The sequence below is a fragment of the Lithobates pipiens genome, unplaced genomic scaffold, assembly GCF_037356315.1.
Source record: "Lithobates pipiens isolate NorthernLeopardFrog02 unplaced genomic scaffold, aLitPip1_a1.2 Scaffold_16, whole genome shotgun sequence".
Lineage (NCBI taxonomy): Eukaryota > Metazoa > Chordata > Amphibia > Anura > Ranidae > Lithobates > Lithobates pipiens.
In genome coordinates, this window is record NW_027507748.1 from 9149600 (window position 1) to 9176638 (window position 27039).

Here is a 27039-nt window from a genome sequence, read left to right on the forward strand (position 1 = left end):
AGCGTCTGCTCATTAGGAGCCGGGCGATATAGATATAGGTATAGATATATCTATATACATAGTTCTGGGTACTATCATTTATTCTTTTCTTTCCTTTTGCTTCTGTTTTTTATAGAATTTTACTATTTCAATATTGGGGATTTTCTGTCTGATTTATTCATACATAGAGAAGCTCAGCCTCCCTTATTCTGACCTCCCAGGCTACATACTTGGATAAGGGTCGGATATGAATTTTTGGGGGAATTTCTGTTTTTTTTTTCTTGATTTTTGCACAGGGTTCCAACTTAAAACTGATACAAGGTAAATAATTTGGCTTGCATTCTTTACATTAAGATAAAAAGCCTTCTGTGTGTAGTAGGCTCCCCAGCACCCTCTAATACTTCCCTGAGCCCCATTTCTGTCCAACGATGTGCACAAGTCCCTCGGCCATCCAGGACTCTCCTGATTGGCTGAGATACAGCAATGACACCATTGCCTTCCGGGGCTGTCAATCCATCAAGGTCAGTTAGCCAATAAGAAGAGAGAGGGGACGGGGCGGGGCTAGAGCTCCATGTCTGAATGAACACATGGAGCTTCAGCTCGGCTGGGGTGCCCCAGAGGAGGCTGCTTGCTCTGGGGGCACTTGACAAGAGGGAGGGGCCAGGAGCAGCAAAGAGGGACCCGGGAAAAAGAGGATCCAGGCTGCTCTGTCCAAAGCCAGCTGCACATAAGGAGGTAAGTATAACACGTTTGTTAGTAAAAAGAATAATGAGACAGGGATAGAACACGTCACTCACCTGGACAAGCATCTTGTGTCTGATTGGTGGATCTCTCACTGATGTTGTTCTTTGATGAACAGCTGATATTCCAGGAATAAGGTGGTGACACAGGAGGCACAGTGACATGGACTGTCCGCTCTGAGCTGGTGACATTGTAAACCTCCAATCCTCCTCTCACAGTCAGGTAGATGGAGGGGTCAGTCCCCTTCTCCACCTCACAGGAGATCTCAGCGCTGCCATTCTGGAGACACCTCACATCCAGGACTGGATCTGATACGGGAACTGAGAGACACAAAAATGAGAGTTGACTAATCTCTGTGTGTGACCAGATGGATGCAATATATCGCTGGGACTGGTCAGCTGCTGCTGTGTGAATTTACTGAGCTCTTTAGGAACTGACCATACAGTCATCTGGCAGCCTTATTGCTGCCTGCAGGCTCAACTAGGACTATTCTCATGTGCACCGATGGTACAACTGGGCCCCAATGCTAGTCGGCTGAAGAGATAGGACTAAAGGCCATCCCTTTGCAGCTGTTAGAATAAGCAGAGACTTTCACCTATTGCTTATGCTAAGAGGTGCCTCTCAGGGGACATTGCAGCATATTCTAGCCATTCTCCTCCAGTTTACTTTAGACTAGATATAGTATTATTATACACATTTCAGTTATTACTTATATGCACCATTTATTGCTGAGTTTGCTGATTCATGAGTCTAGTGGTACAGAACTCTATTCTAAGTTATCTTGACATAGTGATTGTACTGTCTTAAACTACCATTTATTCTAACCTGTGCCAATATATGGAATTAATTTGCCACTAAACGGCCTTGTGTCTATTTCCTGGTACTAATTCGCAATCAAGTTTAAAGGTATCTACACTTGCGTTCCTACAAGTTAGTGCAGTAACTTTTACTCAACCAGGTGTGTCAGAGGCGCTGAGGTTGTTCTTGGAATTTAGGTGCAGAACAGAGAGCCCAAATTACCAAGCAGCTCCTTTGGGGGAAGAGCTACACATACAGCCTGATAAGAGTGCTGGTGGAACTGTGCACATACTGTATACTACCCCAGTATATATAGATTATTTTTAGAGATACCTCCAGATGAATTTTGCATCAAAGTCCCATTGCAGGCACCCCTGAGGATGATGTGGCATTTATATTTGTGTTAGAGATCTGAAGACAAGATCTGTGGTAATGAGGAGAGCCATTACCTAACCAGGCTGGAATGCAATCCTAGTTGTCTGGCAATAATAGTTTCTTCTGATCTGGTATTAGTAGCATGATCAGGGAACCCAGGGATGCTATTTAATGGAGTTTTGCATTTTTAATGTTTCAGCATTACTGCAAATCTCTGCTCCCCAGTGTCCCCACCAAATGGAATTATTTACATTTTGTTTTGCTTTAGTACATGCCCCCAGGGTAGTGCCAACCCCCCATGCCATTTGTTTGACCATACCTTGGGTTTGTGTAAAGTGAACTGACAGCTCTGATAAGTGACAGCTGAGGGGCGGGGTGTCCTGGGTGAGGTAATTTTCTATATATGGGCAGGACTATATTTGGTCAGTGACATCACAGGATCTCTGTGATTCCTGACCAGCCCATGGAATCTGTCTGATGCCTGTTCTATATTGGGGGACACAGTATAATAAGGAGGATGAACACTGCTCTGGTATATACAGAGTTTATAAATGGGACTCAGCAGGGAAAAGACACACGTCACTCACCTAGACAAGCAGCTCGTGTCTGATTGGTGGATCTCTCACTGATGTTGTTCTTTGCTGAACATCTGATATTCCAGGAATGGGGCGGTGACACAGGAGGCACAGTGACACGGACTGTCCGCTCTGAGCTGGTGACATTATATGCCTTCCATTCTCCACTCACAGTCAGGTAGATGGAGGGGTCAGTCCCATTTTTCACCAAGCAGGAGATCTCAGCGCTGCCATTCTGGAGACACCTCACATCCAGGAATGGATCTGATACTGGAACTGAGAGACACAGAGATGGGGAGATCTGTAATATGGCACTATAATGAAATACAGTATGGTCACCCCCAACACCCCGTCCACCCCAATACACAACAGCCATAAAAAGTCAATGAAATCCTGAAATATCCTTACTGCAGAAAATTTTACTGCAATATCCTATAGGGGCCAATAATGTGATTAGGATGCCTAGGCTTTGGTTGGGTGATCTCTACAGGAGGGCACCACCAGCCAATGAAAATATATTCCTTTCTTTCAGACTAGGCATTGGGTGACATGACCACACGCTAGGGGATTGCACACAGTGATATCTGCAGGTATTCAGGGATTTTTGTTGGCTTTTATATGTTTGTTGGTAATATTATTATTGTTGTTCTTATTAATGGAAGGCCAGAAATCCTCCTCCCTATATATTGTATCTATCCTCCATTTTATCCAATGGACTTCATATGGCTGCCTGAGCTGGACCTCACTAATCTGGCCCTCCGTCAGCTCTGGTATCTTACATAAAACAATAAAAAGGCTGAAGCTACACATGGAGGGAAAGATGGAACACATTAAAGTCGAAGTGCAGCCATTAATACAAACAGAAACAATCAGCACAAGGGATAAAACAGTAGGATGTGTCCCTTGTGCTAATTCTTCTTCTGTTATTATGGAAACCCTCTGTTGGGGGGTTATGAAAAGTGGTCCTCTCCAAATAAAATATTGCGCTAAACCAGTGGGTAAATAAGAGAACCAAAAACCTTTGCTACGTAGAAGGGTTGGTTTGATAATAAAGTTGGCAGTGCTTATAGGCAGGTGCAGTCTATTTTCTCTGCTGCAAGTGGTGCTCATCTGCATTGCAGATGGAGGAGGAAGTCGAGGGGAACCTAGCTTCTCTATGGTTTCCTAAGTCACAGAAAAGCAGCTATCCAATTGGATGCTGGCACCCCATGTGATTGGCGTCCATCTTGAGTCAGGCAGAGTCTATTTAAGACCCTGATTCCCAGGTTTAAAGTACATTTTGCAAGTGGCTAGAGTAGGGACAGGCCACCCCTCTGACAGGGGCAGTTTTTAGAGCCAGGGAAGGGTTTCGTAGGAGTAGAGAAAGTTCAGTGACACGTCATCCTTCCTGGAAGCCTCCCCATTTGGGTGTCGTTGGCCAAGCTACATTCCGCTCCTAATGGCAGACGCTATCGGGACCCCTAATGTCGCGTACACACGACCGGACTTTTCAACAGCAAAGGTCCGACGGAACGAATCCGTCGGACAATTCGATCATGTGTGGGCTCCATTGGTCCTTTGCAGTCCAAAAATCTGACAAACTTTCGAAATAGAACATGTTTCAATTTTTTCCGCCGGACCCAGTTCCTATGGAGAAATCCACTCGTCTGTATGCTAGCCTGACGGATGAAAACCGACACTAGGGCAGCTATTGGCTACTGGCCATGAACTTACTTATTCTAGTCCAGTGATACATCATCATATTCGAATCCATCGAACTTTAGTGTGATTGTGTGTGGCCAAGTCCGTTCATTTGGAAAGTCCATCGGAACTCTGCCGAAAGTCAGTCGGACCTAATCTGCCGGAAAGTCCGGTCGTGTGTACGTGGCATTAGTCTACAGTTTACTGTTCCATCACTGTAACAATTTGTAAATGTTCCCAGTCAGTTGCCTTTCCTCTGAGCCTGTTGTGTATTGCTGGACTTTTGTTAAAATATATTCCTGCTGCTGCGCCTGGACTCCATGTGCTTTTTGCACACAGCATCACGCTGCACCTTTCTACACTTGGTGGCAGATGGCAGGATATGCCTTTCTATGCAACGGGTGTGGATGGAGAAGCAGGGACCATAATGGCGCCATTAACAGAAGCCTTGGCCCTGCTACCTAGGTTTAATGGGTCCAATATCTCTCTGTCTAGGTGAGACGAGAGGCTGGAGAGTGCTGCGTGCCTGTATCAGGTTCCTGCATGGCTGATCATGTTGCTGGCTATCAACTCCCTAAAAGGAAGATGCCCACCAAGCGGTGATGGTGCTACCAGAAGTGGACCGGGCCAGCCTGGATAAAACATGATGGTGCTGGACTTAAGATGGAGGTTCTTCAACAAAAGCAATAAAGCCTCACCCACTTCACGTTAGCCCTACAGAACCTGTGGAAGCCCCTAGAGAAATAGGATGTACAAGTCTGTGCTGATATAACTGCTTCAGATCAGTTTGAGCTGGAAAGGAAGGCTGGACCAGTCAGAAGATTCCTACAGGTTTGAATCAAAGTGCAACCCGTTCTTTCATTTAACGATACTGGATACTGGATGCCAGGGCTGGACTGGGAAATAAATTTGGCCCTGGACTTCATCCATACCGGCCCACTTACATTTTGAGAGTCCCATCAGCACCCCCTTACATCAGAGTCCCATCACCAGCTCCTTTCATCAGATTCCCATCAGCAGCCCCCTTACATCAGAGTGCCACCCTCCCACATGTACTCACAGTTCTGAAGGCAGCTTCTCTTCTTCCTCTCTCCAGTCATGTAATAACAGGCTGGAGGGAGCAGAAAGCCTAATGCTCTCTCCAGCATATGACAGAAGCTGCTCCTCCTGACAGGAGTGAAATCGCAATCACTCACTGTCAGAGAGGAGCAGCTCCAGGACTGCACCTGACTGGCCCACTGAGCCATCGGCCCACCGGGAATCTCCTGGTAGTCCCGATGGCCAGTACATGCCTGCTGGATGCAGTTGTGCGGAAACAGTAAGATATGGAAGCAACTGTGGTGATGACAAAGAGGCATGAACAAGGAGGCATTGATTCCATCGCCCCTGTCGGCAATGCAGACGGCCATAAGAGAGCTCTCCCAGCACATGGCTTCCTTGAAGCAAGAGATATCCACATTCAAACAGGATTCGGCACACCCCTCTAAAGGTGAGAATCCATTGCAGAGAGACCTAGATGATGACCATTAGTGCTGGTGGTGTGGCCATGCACATGTAGCCAGGAACTGGCTTTTTAAAACATATAAAAATGAAGGAACACTATCATCATTTAAATATCTTAAGGAATATAACAGAATGTAAAAAGGAAATCAAGGCCGCAAAATAATTAAAAATGAGTGACAGATTGCAAAAGAGTATAAGATAAACCCAAAGTATATTAATAGTTAAAAGGTCAGATCTGAGCATATAGACCATTAACAAACCCACCAATTTATTCTCTAGTGTCTTTGCTTTAAAAAAAATATATAATGTTTGGGGATTCTAAATAATTTTCAAGCAAAAAAAAAAGTGATTGTATAGTTCCATATAGTTGAACATGTCAGACACTTTAACACTGTTGATCACATTGTTAAACTAGGGAAGGTTTAGAAAGATTTCATGCTGTCTGTTTTCTTATCCTCTTCCCCAAAGAGGTTTGGGTTTTTCTATTTCTTTTTCCCTACCTTTTTTCTCCCACCTTCTTGCTTCCCTTCTACCCTTTTCCACTCCCCGTGTCTTGGATTCTTTCTCTAGCTCTACTTGGCTCCTTGGACTTTGATAGGCCCCAGTACTGAGCCCTATTCTGGGCCTTTATTTTTCATTATACTCACTGTATTGTCCTACAGTTCTACAGTATTAGTGTTGGGCGGACAGTTCAGCCCAAGCATCAGTTCGGGCCGAACATTGGCTGTTAAGCCCATTCGTCCAACATCCAAATTTGCAGGGTGTTCAACGGGTGTTAGCCCCGCCAAACACCCTGCAATCCACTGCCCGTGGCACAGTGCTAAGCTTTGCCCAATCAGGGTGCAGTAAAAGCTGATTGTTAAGGGATGGGCCGGGAAGCAGACCCCAGCATCTTTAACAACCGATGAGTTATCAGCTTTCAATGGTTTCCCCGCTGGCAGCTGAATAACATTTTTTTTTAAATTGCCGGTTAAAAGTAATGAAAAAAGGTGTAGGCTCCCACTCCAAAAAATCTATACTAGACCCTTATCTGGCCATGCAAACTTCCAGGTCAGGAAAGGGGGGGGAGTGAGCACCCCCTGAGCTATACCAGGCCATATGCCGTCAACATGGGGGGCTGGGTGCTATGGGGAACCAAAGCATCTTGCTCCCATGTTGATGGAAACAAGGGCCCCATCCCCACAACCATGGCCGGTGGTTGTAGGGGTCTGCAGGCAGGGGGCTTATCAGGATCTGGAAGCCCCCTTTAAGAAGGGGGCTCCTAGATTCCATCCCCCCTGTCAATGAGTATGGGGTATATAGTACCACTACCCATTCACCCAAAAAGTGTCAAAAAGTAATAAAAACAGACAGTTTTTGACAATTCCTTTATTAAAAAATTATTAAAAAACTGTTTCCCCCGATGTTAATCAATCGTCAATCACACCACCCGCTGCACCCGAAAAATAAAAATGTTCCCGCCTTCCATGAAGGCTGGCCACCTACTGCAGTCTCCACCATTTGACTGTTCCTATATAGGGAAGGGATCACCTGGTGACATCACCTGGTGGCACTGCCGTGACCGTGCATGCTGGATAAGGGGCTGGTATGGATTTTGCTGGGGCCCCCATGCCGTTTTTTTTCAATAGCCCGGTGCTGACAATTGCAATCATGATGTAAATGTGATTTCATTTTCTTTTTTTTTTTCTTTATAAATGTAATTTTTTCTGCAGTGTGTTCTATTTATGCTACAGATGTGCCACTTTACAGACATACTAAGGGGACCCCCCATGCAATATATTTAAAGGAATTTTTCATTTTTTTATGTTGTACTTTAAGCTTTATTAAAATCACTGCTCGTGAAAAAACGATTGTTTAAAAAAAATGTTTTGCATTGATACATGTCCCCCGGTATGGGGGACATGTATCAATGCAAAACAATTTTTTTTAAACAAATCGTTTTTTCACGAGCAGTGATTTTAATAAAGCTTAAAGCGCAACATAAAAAATGTTATAGCCAATTACTTTCATATAAGCCTTCAAAATATTCACTTTTGATTTTTTCTGTTCGGGTCCCATAGACTTAAATGGGGTTGTTCTATTGTTCTATTTTGGATACTGGCAGTCTATTTGAATCTTCTGTACCTGATTGATATGCTGTTTTTCCTATGTGTATAAATAAAGATTTAACAAAAAAAAAAAGAAAAAAAGATAAATTCTGTGTTGTGATCCATAAGGAAAGGTAAAAGGCTCTGATGGAAGCAGATCACTCAGTTACGTAATTTGTGTCTGGAATATTTTAACTCTCAATAAAAACTTTAGCTGTAAATTCAGCCTGGAGACATTTCTCTCACTAACCTGGACAGAAGATGTTGATGGATCTACTTAGATTATTGATCTGATTGGTGACATCACAGTGGAGGGTTCCAGAGACCGGAGAAGGAAAAGATACCCGACTGCGTGAGGAGACAGATCTTCTATCCAAACTCCAGGAATAACGTGGATCTGATCCTTTCACCGAACATTCAGCCTCTGCGCTGCCATCCGGGAGACAGGAGGAGGTCACAGTGATGTCGGAGAGGGGGACTGGGGGAACAGAATTCCAGGATATGATTGGTCAGTGTATTGAAACGGAGACTTATCACAATGGTCCTATGGAAATATAGAGGCTGCCATGGCTACACTCTCCTTCTGAAAAATACCAGTTACCTGGTTGTCATGCTGATTCTCTGACTACAAGATTCACCAACCTGAAATGAGTATATTGCTTGTTCTAGATCAGAGACTCGCTATCTACAGATACGGAAAACAGAGACAACCAGGAAAGCAACTTTTTCAGGAGCAGCAGTGAAAGCCCCCACATTTCTAACCCTCACCCACTATTTTACAGAAGAATGCAAATCTTGAAAAATAGAAGACTATCCCTCCGCCATACACAGGGGGAACATCTCCAAATCCAAGATGAGGTCATTTCCTTCTCCCAGTTGCATTAGTGTATGATGGTTTCCCCATAGCAGACCATTATGAAGATTCAATGAGCACTGGTTTCCCTTCTACTGATTGTAACATCATAAACAAGTTCCATATTTCCCTTTTAGTCACTGCCGGAGGAGGCTGGAAATCCAAAATCAGTCCATATCATATGGGCACCATCTGCTTCCCCAACCTGGAGTATAGTACACCAAATATCTAAGATTTTATTTTCTGTCACATTTAATCTCATTAAGTTATAGTTATAGATTGGATTTGAACGTTTTAGGTTGGTTATCAGATGTAGAGAATGGGGGGAAGTTGGTTCTGGGGCTCCTCAGACCATTGGCTCCTGCAGCTGTCAATCAAAACCAGTGACACGGGAGCCAGGGGGTGGGGCAGAGTCCTGCTGTCTGTGTCAATGGAGGCAGCAGAAGGACTTGGGAGTGTGCCCCATGGAATGTGGTTCTCCGTGGGGGCATTCGATGCAGAGGAGGAGCCAGGAGCGCAGCCATGGGATCCTAGAAGAGGAGAATCCGGGCCACTCTATGCAAAACCCTTACACAGAGCAGGTAAGTATAACATGTTTGTTTTTTGTTTTTTTAAAACAAACCTTTGCAATCACTTTAAGGTGAGGAGATTTTGATAGGATGTTACTACAAAGGAGAAATTGTGGATTTATGAACATAATACATTAACACCATTTGGGTTGAATACTGAATTGAATTTTCAGGTGTTTTTAGACACTTATTCAGGCCCTATATAGGTCTAATTCCAAAATAATTTTCTTTCAAAAATCTAAAATTTTGTGATTCAATAGTGCCACCACTGAATTTGAAATTTGACCAATCAAGCCTTCAAATTTGCTTCATGTATACAGGACTTTTTACTTGCTAGCAACTCTTTGTTTTTATGCTAATTGGAGACTTGTGGAAGCTCCCAAACAGCATTTGTATCATTTACTCCGATAAATCTTTTTTGATGAGACAATATCACACTATTTGGAGTATCATATCTTTTTTTCAAGATGTGCACAACCTTTTGAACAGTTGGGATACTTACCGTGATTGAGAGACCGTCAGGGACACAGAGGTCATTGACAAGAGATGCCCAGGAGACCAAGGAGGCCTAGGAGATCTGGAGTTCATTTCTGGGGATCTGTGATCCAATTCACACTCTTTGACCTTCCTGAGTAAGGGGGGGGGGGTTCCTTGCGGTCCGGTAAGCCTTCCTTTTACTAGAGGTGACGGGTATCACGAGGTAAAGCAATCACACCAAGTCACATATTCATATATAGATTTTTTAGTCACTTTTATGGACTTCCTTAGATATTAACTGTATATTTATTTATTTTTTTCTCACCATATTTTTTGCACTTTTATTGTAGCACTCTCCATATATCTTCTGGTCTTGCATATTCCTTAGTTTTGCTTGAGCTATGCAAGTTTTATTTACTTGCAATATTTATAAATTTCTTGGTTTATATGCGATTTTATATGCTATGTATGCAAGTTTTTTGCAGTATTTAGCATTTTTTTTTGTTTTGTATGTGATTTATGGTAACACTGCTCACATTATATGGTCATTAATTTGCACTTTTTTGTAAGTTTTGCCCAACAACTTTCTTCATATATTTTAGCGCTGCACTTTTTTCTACACATTCTATGGATAGCAGCAGTTTGAGCTGAGAGCACATGTGAGCGGCGAAGGCAGCGCTTCCGAGACACGCAGGTTGGAGCTGAGAGATGTGAGCCCAAAGAGCCCAGTTAGTGGTCTGTGGATGGGATTGCAATATCAGATGCCTTTCTTAACACACAGTACTGGTCTGCAGGAGTGCTAAGACCTAGAGACGAGTCACTGGACTCATGAGTGTGTTGTGCCATCTGAAGTGGCATGTGTGAGTTTTTAGGCGGTTGGCGGTTATGTTTCCCAGCATGTGTTATAGCCTTTGAACTATAACTGCATCTATCTGTAATTTCTTGCTGTCTACACGGCTCTCTTGCTGTTACAGCTGATCTGGGCTTACATACTGTGCTGTATGCTTCCACGCCTGTCCGTAGATCACGCAGGTTTGCAATATTGGAGCCTTTTATGATTTATGTTATAATGATTTGCATTGACGTTGCTTTTTCTCCTTCTGACGTGCAGCTCCTCACCCTGCTACACATAGAGCTATATAGCTCATGAACTGTTGTGACACAGTGATATACACATTTACATCGTGTCTGCACACCTCCCTACTTTTGCATTTGAGAATAAGGGACACTTCAGGGAGATAGGGACTTGCTTTGTAGCAAAAAGTGGGTGTGGTCAAACATGATAGTGGGAGGGACTTAAGGGTCATGGTTACACAAAACGTGGGCTTCCTTGTACCTATCAAACATGGTTTGATTGCTGTGCTACAAGCTGGAGTCTCCAGTGTGAACCAACTCCTTAGGGAGAGAGATTGGAGAGAGGGAAGGATCACTGTTATATGGAGGGAAGGATCACTATGGTATATGGAAGGAAGGAGGGATCATTATGGTACAGTACATAGAAGGAAGGATCACTATGGCATATGGAAGACAGAAAGGATCATTACGATACATAGAAGGCAGGAAGGATCACTATGGCACATGGAAGGCAGTGAAGATCATTATGGCACATGGCAGGCAGGAAAGATTACTTTGGAACATGGAAGACAGGAAGGATTTCTATAGAACATGGAAGGCAAGAAGGATCACTATGGTAGAAGGATCACCATGACACATGGAAGGCAGGAAGGATCACTATGGCACATGGAAGGCAGCAAGGATCTCTATGGCACATGGAAGGCAGGAATGAAGGCTCAATATGGCACATGGAAGGCATGAAGGATCACTATGGCACATGGAAGATAGGAAGGATGGATCACTATGACACATGGAAGACAGGAAGGATCCTTATGGCTTATGGTAAGAAGGGTCATAATTGTATATGGAAGGAAGGAAGGGTCACTATGGCACACAGAAGGAGGGATCATTATGGTACATGGAAGGCAGTAGGGATGAGCCGAACGAACACCCCCCTGTTCGGTTCGCACCAGAACCTGCGAACAGACCTAAACTTCGTGTGAACTTTAGAACCCGATTAAAGTCTATGGGACTCGAACGTTCACAATCTAAAGTGCTCATTTTAAAGGGTAATATGCAGGTTACTGTCCTAAAAAGTGTTTGGGGACCCGGGTCCTGCCCCAGGGGACATGGATCAATGCAAAAAGAAGTTTTAAAAGCGGCCGTTTTTTCAGGACCAGTGATTTTAATAATGATTAAAGTGAAACAATAAAAGTGTAATATTCCATTAAATTTCGCAGCTGGGGGGTATCTATATATGCCTGTGAAGGGGCGAATGTTTCCCGTGCTTAGAACTGTCCCTGCACAAAGTGTCATTTGTGCAGGAAAAAAAGTCTTTTAAAATCACTTGCGGCTAAATTGTCGGCTCCCCGTAATACAGAGAACACTCAATGAGTGTTCTCTGCATTAGCCGACAATTCATTCATTCATTGATTAAAAAAAAAAAAAGTGTGGGGGTTCCCCTAAATTCAATTACCAGGCCCTTCAGGTCTGACATGGATATTAAGGGGAACCCCGTGTCAAATTTAAAAAAAAAATGACGTGGGGGTCCCCCTAAATATCCATACCAGACCCTTCAGGTCTGATATGGATATTAAGGGGAACCCCGCATCAAATTAAAAAAAAAAATTGACGTGGGGGTCCCCCTAAAAATCCATATCAGACCCTTTATCCGAGCACGCAACCTGGCAGGCCGCAGGAAAAGAGGGGGGACGAGAGAGCGGCCCCCCTCCCTCCTGAACCGTACCAGGCCACATACCCTCAACATTGGGAGGATGCTTTGGGGGTCTGTGACCCCTCAAAGCACCTTGTCCCCATGTTGATGAGGACAAGGGCCTCATCCTCACAACCCTGGCCGTTGGTTGTGAGGGTCTGCGGGCAGGGGGCTTATCAGAATCTGGAAGCCCCTTTTAACAAGGGGACCCCCAGATCCCGCCCCCCCTGTTTGGAATGGTAAGGGGGTACAAAAGTACCCCTACCATTTCACAAAGAAAGTGTCAAAATGGTTAATTAAGACAAACACACTTTTGAAAAATTCCTTTATTAAAAATGAAAAAAATTAAAAAAAGATTCCAGCGGTGCTAATCCACTCTTGCTATCCAGCGACGGATCTCCGGGGTCCAGCGATGGATGATCATATCCAGCGATGGGGGATCTCTCAGTCCAGCGCTGTCCATACATCCTTCTTTTGTCTCCACTCCGGAGACACTGCAGAGAGCCCAGCGCTGACGTTTCTTATATTAGGAGGGCGAGGCCACCCGTCACCTGACCCCACCCCTCTGACGCTGGAGAGGGAAGCCAGGGGTTCCCCAGTGACGTGTGGGTGACCCCGCCCCCTCTGATGTAACGCAGGTTTCCGTTACATCAGAGGGGGCGGGGTCACCCATACGTCACTGGGGAACCCCTGGCTCCCTTCACCAGCGTCAGAGGGGGCGGGGTCAGGGGATGGGTGGCCCCGCCCTCCTAATATAAGAAACGTCAGCGCTGGGATCCCTGCAGTGTCTCCGCAGTGGAGACAGAAGAAGGATGTATGGACAGCGCTGGACTGAGAGATCCCCAGTCGCTGGATATGATCATCCATCGCTGGACCCCGGAGATTCGTCGCTGGATAGCAAGAGTGGATTAGCACCGCTGGAATCTTTTTTTTAAATTTTTTTTATTTTTAATAAAGGAATTTTTCAAAAGTGTGTTTGTCTTATTTAACCATTTTGACACTTTCTTTGTGAAATGGTAGGGGTACTTTTGTACCCCCTTACCATTTCAAACAGGGGGGGGCCGGGATCTGGGGGTCCCCTTGTTAAAAGGGGCTTCCAGATTCTGATAAGCCCCCTGCCCGCAGACCCTCACAACCAACGGCCAGGGTTGTGAGGATGAGGCCCTTGTCCTCATTAACATGGGGACAAGGTGCTTTGAGGGGTCACAGACCCCCAAAGCATCCTCCCAATGTTGAGGGTATGTGGCCTGGTACGGTTCAGGAGGGAGGGGGGGCCGCTCTCTCGTCCCCCCTCTTTTCCTGCGGCCTGCCAGGTTGCGTGCTCGGATAAAGGGTCTGATATGGATTTTTAGGGGGACCCCCACGTCAATTTTTTTTTTTAATTTGATGCGGGGTTCCCCTTAATATCCATGTCAGACCTGAAGGGCCTGGTAATTGAATTTAGGGGAACCCCCACGCTTTTTTTTTTTTTTTTTTTTTTTAAATCAATGAATGAATGAATTGTCGGCTAATACAGAGAACACTCATTGAGCGTTCTCTGTATTACGGAGACCCGACAATTTAGCCGCAAGTGATTTTAAAAGACTTTTTTTCCTGCAGAAATGACACTTTGTGCAGGGACAGTTCTAAGCACCAGAAACATGCGCCCCTTCACAGGCATACTATAGATACCCCCCAGCTACGAAATTTAAAGGAATATTACACTTTTATTGTTTCACTTTAATCATTATTAAAATCACTGCTCCTGAAAAAACGTCTGTTTTTAAAACTTTTTTTTGCATTGATACATGTCCCCTAGGGCAGGACCCGGGTCCCCAAACACTTTTTAGGACAGTAACTTGCATATTACCCTTTAAAATGAGCACTTTAGATTTCTCCCATAGACTTGTATAGGGTGTTCCGGCTTTTCGAATTTGCTGCGAACAGCCCAAATTGTTCACTGTTCGCTGAACAGGCGAACAGGCAATGTTCGAGTCGAACATGAGTTCGACTCGAACTCGAAGCTCATCCCTAGAAGGCAGGAAGGGTCACTATGGCACACGGAGGATGGATCATTATGGTACATGGAAGGCAAGAAGGGTCACTATGGTCACTAGGTGTGAAGGGGGACGTCTGCTACGTTAAAACTTTGTTTTTTAATTCAAGGGAAAAGGTGATGATTCCTTTTTCTATCATTATGTTATATTTTTGTATTTCTAAACTTTGTTTTTTGAATATAGTTTCTATTTTTATACAATATGGTATGCTCTGTGATCCTTACATTACAATGACATAACTGACATTTTGCAGCCTGTCCTGCAAGTAAACTCCGTCCTCCAATGTTGATAAATCAGCTTCATCCCAGTAGACTGAACTCCAACACTGCAGATGTGACTCCACAGGGAATGGTGAGGATGGGGCAGTAATCAGAGGACATTGTACATACGTCTCTCCCAGATCTTCTACTATATAATGTATGGATATAAAGACACGGAGCGGGGAGGACACTGCTAGGACTGGGGGTGGGGGTTGGATGGACTTACCTTCTACATCAGGGGTGGCCAACCAGACGAAGACCAAGAGCCACATTTTTTACAGAGTTACCGCAAAGAGCCACATCATACGCATGGCACACATGAACATCACCCCATCCCTTCCTCATACACACATACTTTTGCTCAGCTGGATTTATTGTAAATATCACACACTTTTTTAACACTACAAAGACCACAGGCCAGTCATTTTCATCAAGTCAGTAATCTTCCTTTGAAAGTACATCCATGTGACAGAAGACAGCAGCTCATCTAATTTCCAAAATACAAATTGTCTTACAAACAGTGAACTGGTCAGGATAACAATAAACTGTTAATGGGTCTTCTAGCCTGAACTAGCAGTAAATTCTTCCAAAAAACATCACAGAAAACATGCAGCACACACAGAGCTCTGGATAAATAAGTGAAAAGAAACTGAAATGGTTAACAGCCAGCCGTGTGTCACACTATCAACAGACAGAGAATGTGCTGAGCAGATCTTATCAGTGTTCAGGTGAAACAGTTATTAAAAAAAAAAAAAAGTACAGAGCAAGACAGAGGGAGAAGGGAGGACAGATCAGTAACCTGCACACTTGTGGTCATACCTTTTTGTATCTCATCGGCTTCAGATACAGCGTGTTTCTCCTTCCTCTGCCCCCCTTCAGCCTCACTCCAGCACCTATTTATTCAAATGTGGCGGGCTGGGGACACTACATGCTGATTGGCTGTTGATGTGTGGGAGGAGCGGAGGAGTGCAGAGACTCGGGCTGCCTGTCACTTAACCAGCCCACTGAACCATCGGCCCAGTCCGAACGCAAGGGCCACAATAAAACAGCCCGAACGCAAGAGCCGAATGAACCAGCCCGAACGCAAGAGCCGCAGGAAACCGATCAAAGAGCCGCATGCGGCTCGAGAGCCGCGGGTTGGCCACCCCTGTTCTACATGGACGGTGTATATAAAGACATGGAGCGGGGAGGACACTGCTAGGACTGGGGGTGGGGGTTGGATGAACTTACCTTCTACATGGACGGTGTATATAAAGACACGGAGCGGGGAGGACACTGCTAGGACTGGAGGTGGGGGTTGGATGGACTTCCCTTCTACATGGACGGTGTATATAAAGACACGGAGCGGGGAGGACACTGCTAGGACTGGGGGTGGGGGTTGGATGGACTTACCTTCTACATGGACGGTGTATATAAAGACACGGAGCGGGGAGGACACTGCTAGGACTGGGGGTGGGGGTTGGATGAACTTACCTTCTACATGGACAGTGTATATAAAGACACGGAGGACACTGCTAGGACCGGGAGTTGGATGGACTTACCTTCTACATGGACGGTGTATATAAAGACACAGAGTGGGGAGGACACTGCTAGGACTGGGGGTGGGGGTTGGATGGACTTACCTTTTATATGGACAGTGTAAAAATATGTCTGTATGCGCTTCCTTGTAGAGTTGAATATTTGCACATTGTATCTCCCATCATTCTCCAGAGTCACGTTGGATATGATGAGACTTCCATTCTCCGATATCCTTATATTGGGGAAATATCCGGACTCAGATAGCTCACAATTAGAGTGCCTGGCTATTCTTTCTTGTGTGGGTGATTTCCAATAGTCCCAATAAATCTGGTCACATCTTGCTGTATCTGTATGGTTGAGGGTGAGATGGAGTCTGACGGGGAGGAGAAGGTCAGATCCCGGCCGGGTGAATATTTCCTCCTGGACATTTCCTGCACAGACAGAATACAGATCCCAGTCAGGTCACAGTGTACACTCCCCTCCCCCCTCATATAACACACATTGATGTAGAACCATCTGGAATCCCATGAGACTAATGATTAAAAAACACAACACTATTGAAGATATCCACTTCAAAAGTCTTTATTGATAACACAGACAGGGCCTGTGCTTGACTATTTTGTGCCCTGGGCAAGACTAGCATCCCCCCTTTCCCGCCTCCCGTCTGGCGGGGGGGAATTGGTAGAGGTAGTCTGGCCTAGGGCACGGGTGACTGCAACAGAGTACAGGGTCAGGGAAGGCTCACTGGGGCAGCAGAATTTCTCCTACATCCAGAGACCTGATGATGGCCGCCTCCTCAGCTGTCCTCGTGCCCGCCTTGTCCGGCTCCACAGTGTTCCCACCCCAAAGTCCTCCTCCACCTCTCCAATTGTGCCCGCCTCATTCAGCTCCCAGTGTCCTTCCCAGCTGTGCCCACCTTGTCCGGCTCCTCAGTGCCCCCTCCCCACTGTCTTCTTCCATCTTCCCAGCTGTGCCTGCCTCATTTGGTTCCCCAGTGTCCCCTCCCCACTGTCCTCCTCCACCTCTCCAGTTGTGCCCACTTCATCCAGTTCCACAGTTTCCCCTCCCCACAGTCCTCCTCCACTTCTCCAGCTGTACCCGCCTCATCCATCTCCCCAGTGTCCCCTCCCCACTGTCCTCTTCCACCTCTCCAGTTGTGCCCATCTCATTCAGTTCCCCAGTGTCCCCTCCCCACTGTCCTCCTCCGCCTCTCCAGTTGTACCCGCCTCGTCCATCTCCCCAGTGTCCCCTCCCCACTGTCTTCCTCTGCCTTCCCAGCTGTGTCCGCCTTATCCATCTCCTCAGTGTCCCCTCCCCACTGTCTTCCTCTGCCTTCCCAGTTGTGTCTGCCTCGTCCATCTCTCCAGTGACCTCTCACCACTGTTCTCCTCTGCCTCTCCAGCTGTGCCCGTCTTGTCCAGCTCCCCAGTGTCCCCCCCCCCACTGTCTTCCTCCGCCTTCATAGCTGTGCCCGCCTTGTCCAGCTCTCCAGTGTCCCTTCCCACTGTCCTCCTCCACCTCTTCAGCTGTGCCCGCCTCATCTAGTTCCCCAGAGTCTCCTCCCCACTGTCCTCCTCCGCCTTTCCAGCTACCAGCATCTCCCCAGTGACCTCTCACCACTGTTCTTACCGACTCTTCAGCTGTGCCCCCCTTGTCCAGCTCCCAGTGTCCCCTCCCCACTGTCCTCCTCCACCTTCCCAGCTGTGCCTGCCTTGTCCAGCTCTCCAGTGTCCCCTCCCACTGTCCTCCTCCACCTCTTCAGCTGTGCCCGCCTCATCTAGTTCCCCAGAGTCTCCTCCCCACTGTCCCCCTCCGCCTTTCCAGCTATGCCCACCTCATCCGGCTCCCCAGTGTCCCCCTACCCACTGTTCTCCTCTGCCTCTTCAGCTGCGCCTGCCTTGTCCAGCTCTCAGTGTCCCCTCCCCACTATCCTTCTCCACCTTCTCAGCTGTGCCCGTCTTGTCCAGCTCTCCAATGTCCCCTCCCCACTGTCTTCCTCTGCCTTCCCTGCTGTGTCCACCTCGTCCATCTCCCCAGTGTCCCCTCCCCACAGTCCTCTTCCACCTCTCCAGTTGTGCTCCCCTCATCCGGTTCCCCAGTGTCCCCTCCTCACTGTCCTCCTCTGCCTTTCCAGCTGTGCCCGCCTCATCTAGTTCCCCAGTGTCCCCTCCCCACTGTAGTCCTCTGCCTTTCCAGCTGTGCCCGCCTCATCTGGTTCCCCAGTGTCCCCTCCCCATTGTCCTCCTCTGCCTTTCCAGCTGTGCCCGCCTCATCTGGTTCCCCAGTGTCCCCTCCCCACTGTCCTCTTCAACCTTCCCAGCTGTGCCCGTCTTGTCCAGCAACCCAGTCTCCCCTCCCCACTGTCCTCTTCAACCTTCCCAGCTGTGCCCGCCTTGTCCAGCAACCCAGTGTCCCCTCCCCACTGTCTTCCTCCACCTTCCCAGTTGTGTCCACCTTGTCCAGCTCCCCAGTGACCCCTCACCTGTTCTCCTCCGCCTCTTCAGCTGTGCCCACCTTGTCCATCTCCCGAGTGTCCCATCCCCACTGTCCTCCTCTGCCTCCCCAGCTGTGCCTGCCTCGCCCTACTCCCCAGTGTCCCCTCCCCACTGTCCTCCTCCACCTCCCTAGCTGTGCCTGCCTTGCCCTACTCCCCAGTGTCCCCTCCCCACTGTCCTCCTCCACCTCCCTAGCTGTGCCTGCCTTGCCCTACTCCCCAGTGTCCCCTCCCCACTGTCCTCCTCCGCCTCCCCAGCTGTGCCTGCCACACAGGCTGAGCTGCTGCTGACCTCCTCCACAGCAGCCGTGATGGATGTCGTCCACTGCAGCTGCTTTCTCTGGAGAGTCAGTCATCATCCCAGGACTGTGTAGGGTGGCATTCTTCAGCCTCTTGTGTTCCTCGGCCAGGTTAGTGGGGAACAGAGGTGGCTCTCTAATTAGGCAAATTAGGCAAATAAGGCCTCACAAAGCCTAGAGCCGCCTCTGGTGGGTAAGTCACCAGCTTGGCAGCAGTGCACCCTAAGCTGCTGCTTAGTTTGCCTAGTGGAAGTGCTGGCCCGTTTTTACGTAAACAGGTGACCCCGCCCCCCTCTGACATTACGGGAAAAGCATAGCAAAGTATCCTTGCCCGGGTATCCCTGCCCACCGTTATATAAGAAGTGTCAGAAGAACAGAAGCATCACATGGCGGAAGACTCCCACTGAGGCGGATTGTGCAGAGGACGGAGTGGAGAAGAAGCCGGAGGAAAATGCGGGATGAGAAGAGGAAGAAGAAGATGGAGAAGAAGAAGATGGAGAAGAAGAAGATGGAGAAGAAGAAGTTGGAGGAAGAAGAAGAACACCAAAGGAAGACCAGAAGATGGAAGAAGCGGAAATAAGAAGAAATTAATAAAGGACTTGTCAAAAACCGTCTCTTGTGTTTTTTAACCTTTTTGACACTTTTTTTGTGAACTGGTAGGGGTACATTTGTACCCCATTACCAATTTACACAGGGGGGGCTGGGATCTGGGGGTTCCCTTGTTAAAGGGGGATTCCAGATTCCGATAAGTCCCCCTGCCCGCAGTCCCCCACAACCTCTGGGCAAGGGTTGTGGGGATGAGGCCCTTCTCCCCATCAACATGGGGACAAGGTGCTTTGGGAGGCTGCTACCCCAAAGCACCCTCCCAATGTTGAGGGCATGTGGCCTGGTACAATTTGGGGGGCGCTCTCTTGTCCCCCCCTTTTCCTTTGCGTGCTCAGATAAGGGTCTGGTATGGATTTTTGGGGGGACCCCACACCTTTTTCTTTTCTTTTTTTTGGCGCGGGGTTCCCCTTAAAATCCATACCAGACTGGAGGGGTCTGGTGAGGATTTTGAGGGGAACCCCCATGCCATTTTTTTTTTTATGTTGGCGCGGGATTCCGCTGTGAGGAAATCCATATGCCGTTTTGATCAATGAGCTGTTATGTGTATTGTTGGACTGACAATTCATTATAGCTGTGATTAGTTTTAAATGACTTTTTTTCCTTTAGAAATGTCATTTTGCTGTCAGACTGTTCTAAACACGGGAAACGTGCCACTTTACAGGCATAGTATGGACACCCCCGAGGTACGAATTTTAAAGGAATATTTCACTTTTATTGTTTCATTTTAAGCATTATTAAAGTCACTGCTCCTGAAAAAATGTTAGTTTTTAAAACTTTTTTTGCATTGATACATGTCCCCTGGGGCAGGACCCGGGTCCCCAAACACTTTTATGACAATACCGTGCATATAAGCCTTTAAAATTAGCACTTTTGATTATTCATGTTCTTGTCCCATAGACTTTAACGGTGCGTTTGCACAAATGTTTTGCCTGTTCGCATTTTCTGGATGCGAACCGAACCGGGGGGGTGTTCGGCTCATCCCTAATGGTCATATCTGGTAATGGTCATATATAGGATTGGGCGTGTTCTGCAGGGCTAGGCTTTGGGTGTAGTTCATTGTGACTGACAAAGATCTGCATTACTGGATAACATTCTTAATGATGAACCATCTGTACCTAAACCATTGTATACGTTTTCTTTTTTTATTTTATAATAAAGGCCAATCAGAATGTGTTGTTCTTCACATACTGATGAATGTGAACCGCACACTGATGTCAGCTCTTAAAAACACTTTTATTATTCCACAAACAGCATTGCAACATTCAAGACGTCCCCACCCAGGTACCACCCCTTCTTAATGCATTTTACCACTAGGGACGAGCACGCGGTTTGAGTCGAACGTAAATACGACTCAAACATCAGATGTTCGTCTTTGTTCTATAAACGAACCAAACATTATGGGGCGTTGGTGGAAAAATTTGAGTGTCACGGAATGCCCCATAAAGCACTGCGAGATCACAGTGCATTGCTGTATGATGATTGGCCAAAGCATGCACCTGACCTGCATGCTTTGGCCAATCACAGCACGCTCTGCTGAGAGAGCCATAATTGGGCAAAACAGGGTGCCTTTGGCCAATCACGGCTCAGGAGGACTAAGTCCACAACCCACACTATATAAGGCTGCTTACGTAGCGACCGTGTATAGTGTATGGATGGAGATAGTTTGAGCTAGATTAGGCAGGCAGGGTAATTAGTGGCAGTGTATTTGATATATATATATATATATATATATATATATATATATATATATATATATATACTCTGCATTTTGTGTAGACTAGATATTTAGTGTAGACTATATTCAGTCAATGCAAGCAGTGTAGTATATATATATATATATATAACAATAAGTGTATTGAATGGGGTTAAGGGGAACCTTGCACCAAAATTCCCTCCCATCAAGGTGTTTTTCCTTTTTTTTTCTTGGCGCCGTGATTAAAGATGGATAGACATCGCAGGACACTTTTGTTTTTTTAATACTGTCTGCTGTCGTTTTTACTTTGACTTTTTTTGGTGACTGGGTAGGGGTACAATGTACCTAATACCCATTCATATAGGAGGGAGGGGCCTATTTTTAAAGGGGGCTTCCAGATGCCAATAAGCCCCCCTGCACGCAGACCCCCACAACCCCTGGGCAAATTTTGGTGTGGAGTTCCCTTTAATATCTATACGAGACCCGAAGAGCCTGGTAGTAGACTGGGGGCAAACCCACGCCATTTTTTTTAATGTTTTTTTATGTATATTGTCAGGATCCGACAATTACATTACAGCCGCGAGCAGTTTTAAATGACATTTTTTTCCTTTAGAAATGTCATTGTGCCGCAGTACTGTTATGAACATGGGAAAAATGTACCTGCTCATCACCCGCTTTCCTTGAATGTAAATGAGGTTCTGGTATAGATTTTGAGGGCCACGTTGTTTTTTCCACCTTAAAATCCATGGGGGCCCTCAAAATATTTTTACATAGTAGAAAATGCCATTTGTGGACATTTAAACTTCCTTTCTGTGTTTTTTTTTTCTTTTAAAGGTTTGGTGTGTATTTTGGAGATTCTCCAGGGGGGTGTGATTTGCATTTGTTTCTTTATAAATACCAGTTTTGCTGTAGTAGATTGAACATTCAACGACAGGTTCAGGAGAATCCCCCAGCCATGTTATTAATTAAATTTTGAATTTTAAAAGCTACACTTTAAGAATGATTAAAATTGCTGCTCCCTACCAAACTTATTATTTTTTTAAATCTTGGAACATGTCAACCAGGGCAGAACCCAACCCCCATTCCATATGTTTGGCAATCCCTTGCCTATTAACCTTGAAAATGGCCACTATCGATTTCTAAGATTGAGCTCGCAATGGGGCTTGTTTCAGAATCTGCTCTTTGGTAAAGTTTGTTGAATGTACCCCGATTAGAACCCAGGTATGTTAGGCTTGTTACTACTTATGCCCTTAAGTTGTTACATTCCTCTGCCTGGACAGAGAAGAGCCCCACAGGAGGAGGACACGGAGGGGACACATTGCTGCAGTCTGGGTATCTATGTCTATCTGTACTCTGTCTCATAATTAAGGATGAGCCGAACACCGCCCCCCCCCCCCCCCCCCCCCGTTCGGTTCACACCAGAATCTGCAAACAGACTTAAACTTTGTGTGAACTTTAGAACCCTATTAAAGTCTATGGGACTCGAACGTTCAAAATATAAAATGCTAATTTTAAAGGCTAATATGCAAGATATTGTCCTAAAAAGTGGTTGGGGACCCGGGTCCTGCCCCATGGGACATGTGTCAATGCAAAAAAAAGTTTTAAAAACTTCCGTTTTTTCGGGAGCAGTGATTTTAATAATGCTTAAAGTGAAAAATAAAAGTGTAATATTCCTTTAAATTGCATACCTAGGGGGTGTCTATAGAATGCCTGTGAAGGGGCGCATGTTTCCTGTGCTTAGAACTGTCCCTGCACAAAGTGTAATTTCTGCAGGAAAAAAAAGTCATTTAAAATCACTCACGGCGGGGGAGCATGCGTGGCGCGATGCAGGACGGCAGCTCTCCATAACAGCTCCGCCGGTCCAGGAGGATTTAAGCCAATCTGCATTTAAACCGCCCAAAATGTGCCATCACCCCTAGAGGACACCTCCGTGCATGCCTGGAAATCACAGATCGTGTGGTCGCCGGTCTCAGCACTCTCAATCCAGCGCTTTACTTCGCTCCAGGGTGAAAGGCAAGATGTCTCAAAATGGCGCCCAGCCCTCTCCATATGCCTCCCCACATACCTCTCCACCTGCAGCATCGGTTACCTCTCAGGGAGCAGCCTTATCCATGCAAGTAAGTGGATCCCTCTCACAGCTCACAAAATCTGATCTAGATGCAAGTCTAAGCCCTTGTACACACGTAGTGATGGACGAACTTCCGACGGGACGTTTCGCGAACGCGAAACGCGAACGGACACAAACGTTCGCGAAAACGACCGTTCGCCGCGGGCTCCATTGACTTCAATGGGAGGCGAATTTCGCAAACCTTTAGGTCGAATTTGCGGCCACGGGGTAATTATTAGGGGGTAGCACGTAGTCCCACCACCTGGACAATAGCATAATACATGTATGAGGTGAATTTGGGATCGATAACTACAAGCATTTTTTTTTTATTTGGGAAATTGTTCTGACAATTCAGGACTATGGAGCTAATGAAGGCAATGGAGGAGAGGGAAGGTCAGGGACCAGGGTAGGCAAACAAGAGGGTGCAGGAGATACAGAGCACTGACAGCAGCACCGTAATACAGAGCACTGACATCAGCACCGTGACATACAGCGCTGACAGCAGCTCCGTGACATACAGCGCTGACAGCAGCTCCGTGACATACAGCGCTGACAGCATCTCCGTGACATACAGCGCTGACAGCAGCTCCGTGACATACAGCGCTGACAGCAGCTCCGTGACATACAGCGCTGACAGCAGCACCGTGACATACAGCGCTGACAGCAGCTCCGTGACATACAGCGCTGACAGCAGCTCCGTGACATACAGCGCTGACAGCAGCTCCGTGACATACAGCACTGACAGCAGCTCCGTGACATACAGCGCTGACAGCAGCTCCGTGACATACAGCGCTGACAGCAGCACCGTGACATACAGCGCTGACAGCAGCTCCGTGACATACAGCGCTGACAGCAGCTCCGTGACATACAGCACTGACAGCAGCTCCGTGACATACAGCGCTGACAGCAGCTCCGTGACATACAGCGCTGACAGCAGCACCGTGACATACAGCGCTGACAGCAGCTCCGTGACATACAGCGCTGACAGCAGCTCCGTGACATACAGCGCTGACAGCAGCTCCGTGACATACAGCGCTGACAGCAGCTCCGTGACATACAGCGCTGACAGCAGCTCCGTGACATACAGCGCTGACAGCAGCTCCGTGACATACAGCGCTGACAGCAGCTCCGTGACATACAGCGCTGACAGCAGCACCGTGACATACAGCGCTGACAGCAGCTCCGTGACATACAGCGCTGACAGCAGCTCCGTGACATACAGCGCTGACAGCAGCACCGTGACATACAGCGCTGACAGCAGCTCCGTGACATACAGCGCTGACAGCAGCTCCGTGACATACAGCGCTGACAGCAGCTCCGTGACATACAGCGCTGACAGCAGCTCCGTGACATACAGCGCTGACAGCAGCTCCGTGACATACAGCGCTGACAGCAGCTCCGTGACATACAGCGCTGACAGCAGCTCCGTGACATACAGCGCTGACAGCAGCTCCGTGACATACAGCGCTGACAGCAGCTCCGTGACATACAGCGCTGACAGCAGCTCCGTGACATACAGCGCTGACAGCAGCTCCGTGACATACAGCGCTGACAGCAGCTCCGTGACATACAGCGCTGACAGCAGCTCCGTGACATACAGCGCTGACAGCAGCTCCGTGACATACAGCGCTGACAGCAGCACCGTAAGCAGCCCCAGGAGGAAGTCAGCACAGCACAGGGATGGTGTGATCCCCTCATAATAAGAACCCCCAGGAGGAAGTCAGCACAGCACAGGGATGGTGGGAGCCCCTCATAATAAGAACACCCAGGAGGAAGTCAGCACAGCACAGGGATGGTGGGAACCCCTCATAATAAGCAGCCCCAGTAGAAATATGACACCGCTCAACCTCTTCAAAGAGGAGGGTAGGGGCATATAGTACGGTGTGCTTTTTTGGGTCAGGGAAGTGAGCCAAATGAATTAAGAAGGTCTGTGTGCTTGATTCCAAAAATTGTTTATAGACATATACATGGTCTACTGATCACATGTGTTGAATTCCTCCGAGATCCATGCCTCATTCATTTTTAGAAATGTGAGGTAGTTAACACTGTGGTGAGCTAGGCGAGTACGCTTATCGGTCACAATCCCCCCTGCTGCGCTGAACGTCCTTTCGGACAGGACACTGGATGAGGGGCAAGCCAACAGTTCGATTGCAAATTGGGCAAGCTCTGGCCAGAGGTCAAGCCTGCCCACCCAGTAGTCTAGGGGTTCATCACTCCTCAGAGCGTCCACATCGGCCGTTAACCCAATGTAGTCGGACACCTGACGGTCTAGGCGTTCCCTGATGCTGGATCCGGATGACACCTGTCGATGGGTCGGCTGAAAGAATGACCTCATATCCGAAGTCACCAACACATCTTCAAACCGGCCTCTTCTTGCAGGCGCTGTTGGATTGGTACCCGCAAATCCTTCTCTGGGAGTGGGAATTGCTCCTCTGCCAGCGCACGCAAAAGCAGAATGCAGCATTTCTCGAAGCAAGGCCTGGAAGTGCTGCATTCTGACAGCCCTCTGCGACGGCGGTAACATTTCCGCCATTTTGTGTTTGTACCGGGGGTCTAAGTACGTTGCCACCCAGTACTGGTCCTTGACCCTCATGCTTTTTATACGGGGGTCCCTATTAAAACACTGGAGCATGAAGGCCCCCATTTGCACTAAAGTGGAAGCGGTGTGGTGGCCTGGCTCCTGCTCATCATCCAGGATAATGTCGTCCTCTTCATTCTCCTCTCCCCATCCTCGCACAACAGGGATCCCAGAAAGGTTTAAAGCATGCTCTTCTTGCTCCTGCTCATCCGCCCCGGCACCATCCTCCTCTGACTCCTCATCAGACTCCTGTTGTTGACTTGTCTCAGATAGAGTAGCCCCCCCTGGGAATTCATCCAGCATTGCGACTTCCTCATCTTCCCGCTCCTGCTCCTCCACAGCCTGATCAATGACACGACGCAATGCACGCTCCAGAAAGAAGGCATAAGGTACCATGTCACTGATGGCGCCATGGCTGCGACTGACCAGTTTGGTGATCTCCTCAAATGGCCGCAGAAGTCTGCATGTGTCGCGCATGAGCAGCCACTGGCGCGGTGAAAAAAAACCCAGCTCCCCAGAACCGTTTCTTTCGCAGAGTTCATACAGGTAGACGTTAACTGCACGTTTCTGCTGGAGCAGCCTATCAAGCATATAGAAGGTTGAGTTCCATCGCGTCGGGCAATCGCAAATAAGACGTCTGACCGGCAGATGGTGTCGCCGCTGAATGTCAGCAAGGCGAGCCATGGCCGTGTAAGATCTTCTGAAATGGGCCGAGATTTTCCTTGCCTGCCGCAAGATGTCCTGGACCCCAGGGTATTTGACAAGGAATCGCTGCACGACCAAGTTTAAGACGTGTGCCATGCACGGCACGTGCGTGATTTTGCCCTGTTTCAATGCGCTAAGCAGATTGGCACCGTTGTCACACACCACTTTACCAACTGTCAAATTGAGCGGTGTTAGCCACTCATCTGCCTGTGAACGCAAAGCTGAAAGGAGTGCCGGGCCAGTGTGGCTCTTTGCTTCCAGGCACAACAGACGCAGCACGGCATGGCAACGTCTCACCTGGCATGTGAAATAGGTTCTGGGGAGCTTGGGCGGTGCAGT

At 47.4% G+C, this 27039-nt stretch overlaps 1 protein-coding gene across 1 annotated transcript in view; it reads right to left on the reverse strand.

Moving 5' to 3' along the window:
- LOC143981502 (uncharacterized) overlaps positions 1–27039 on the reverse strand; it is a 157507-nt gene that overhangs the window by 18015 nt on the left and 112453 nt on the right. Inside the window, exons 3-5 of the mRNA XM_077479370.1 lie at positions 7989–8216; positions 2481–2744; positions 777–1040 (exon numbers count right to left, since the gene is read on the reverse strand). Coding sequence (XP_077335496.1) covers positions 777–1040; positions 2481–2744; positions 7989–8216 — 756 coding nt within the window. The remainder of the gene's footprint in view (positions 1–776; positions 1041–2480; positions 2745–7988; positions 8217–27039) is intronic.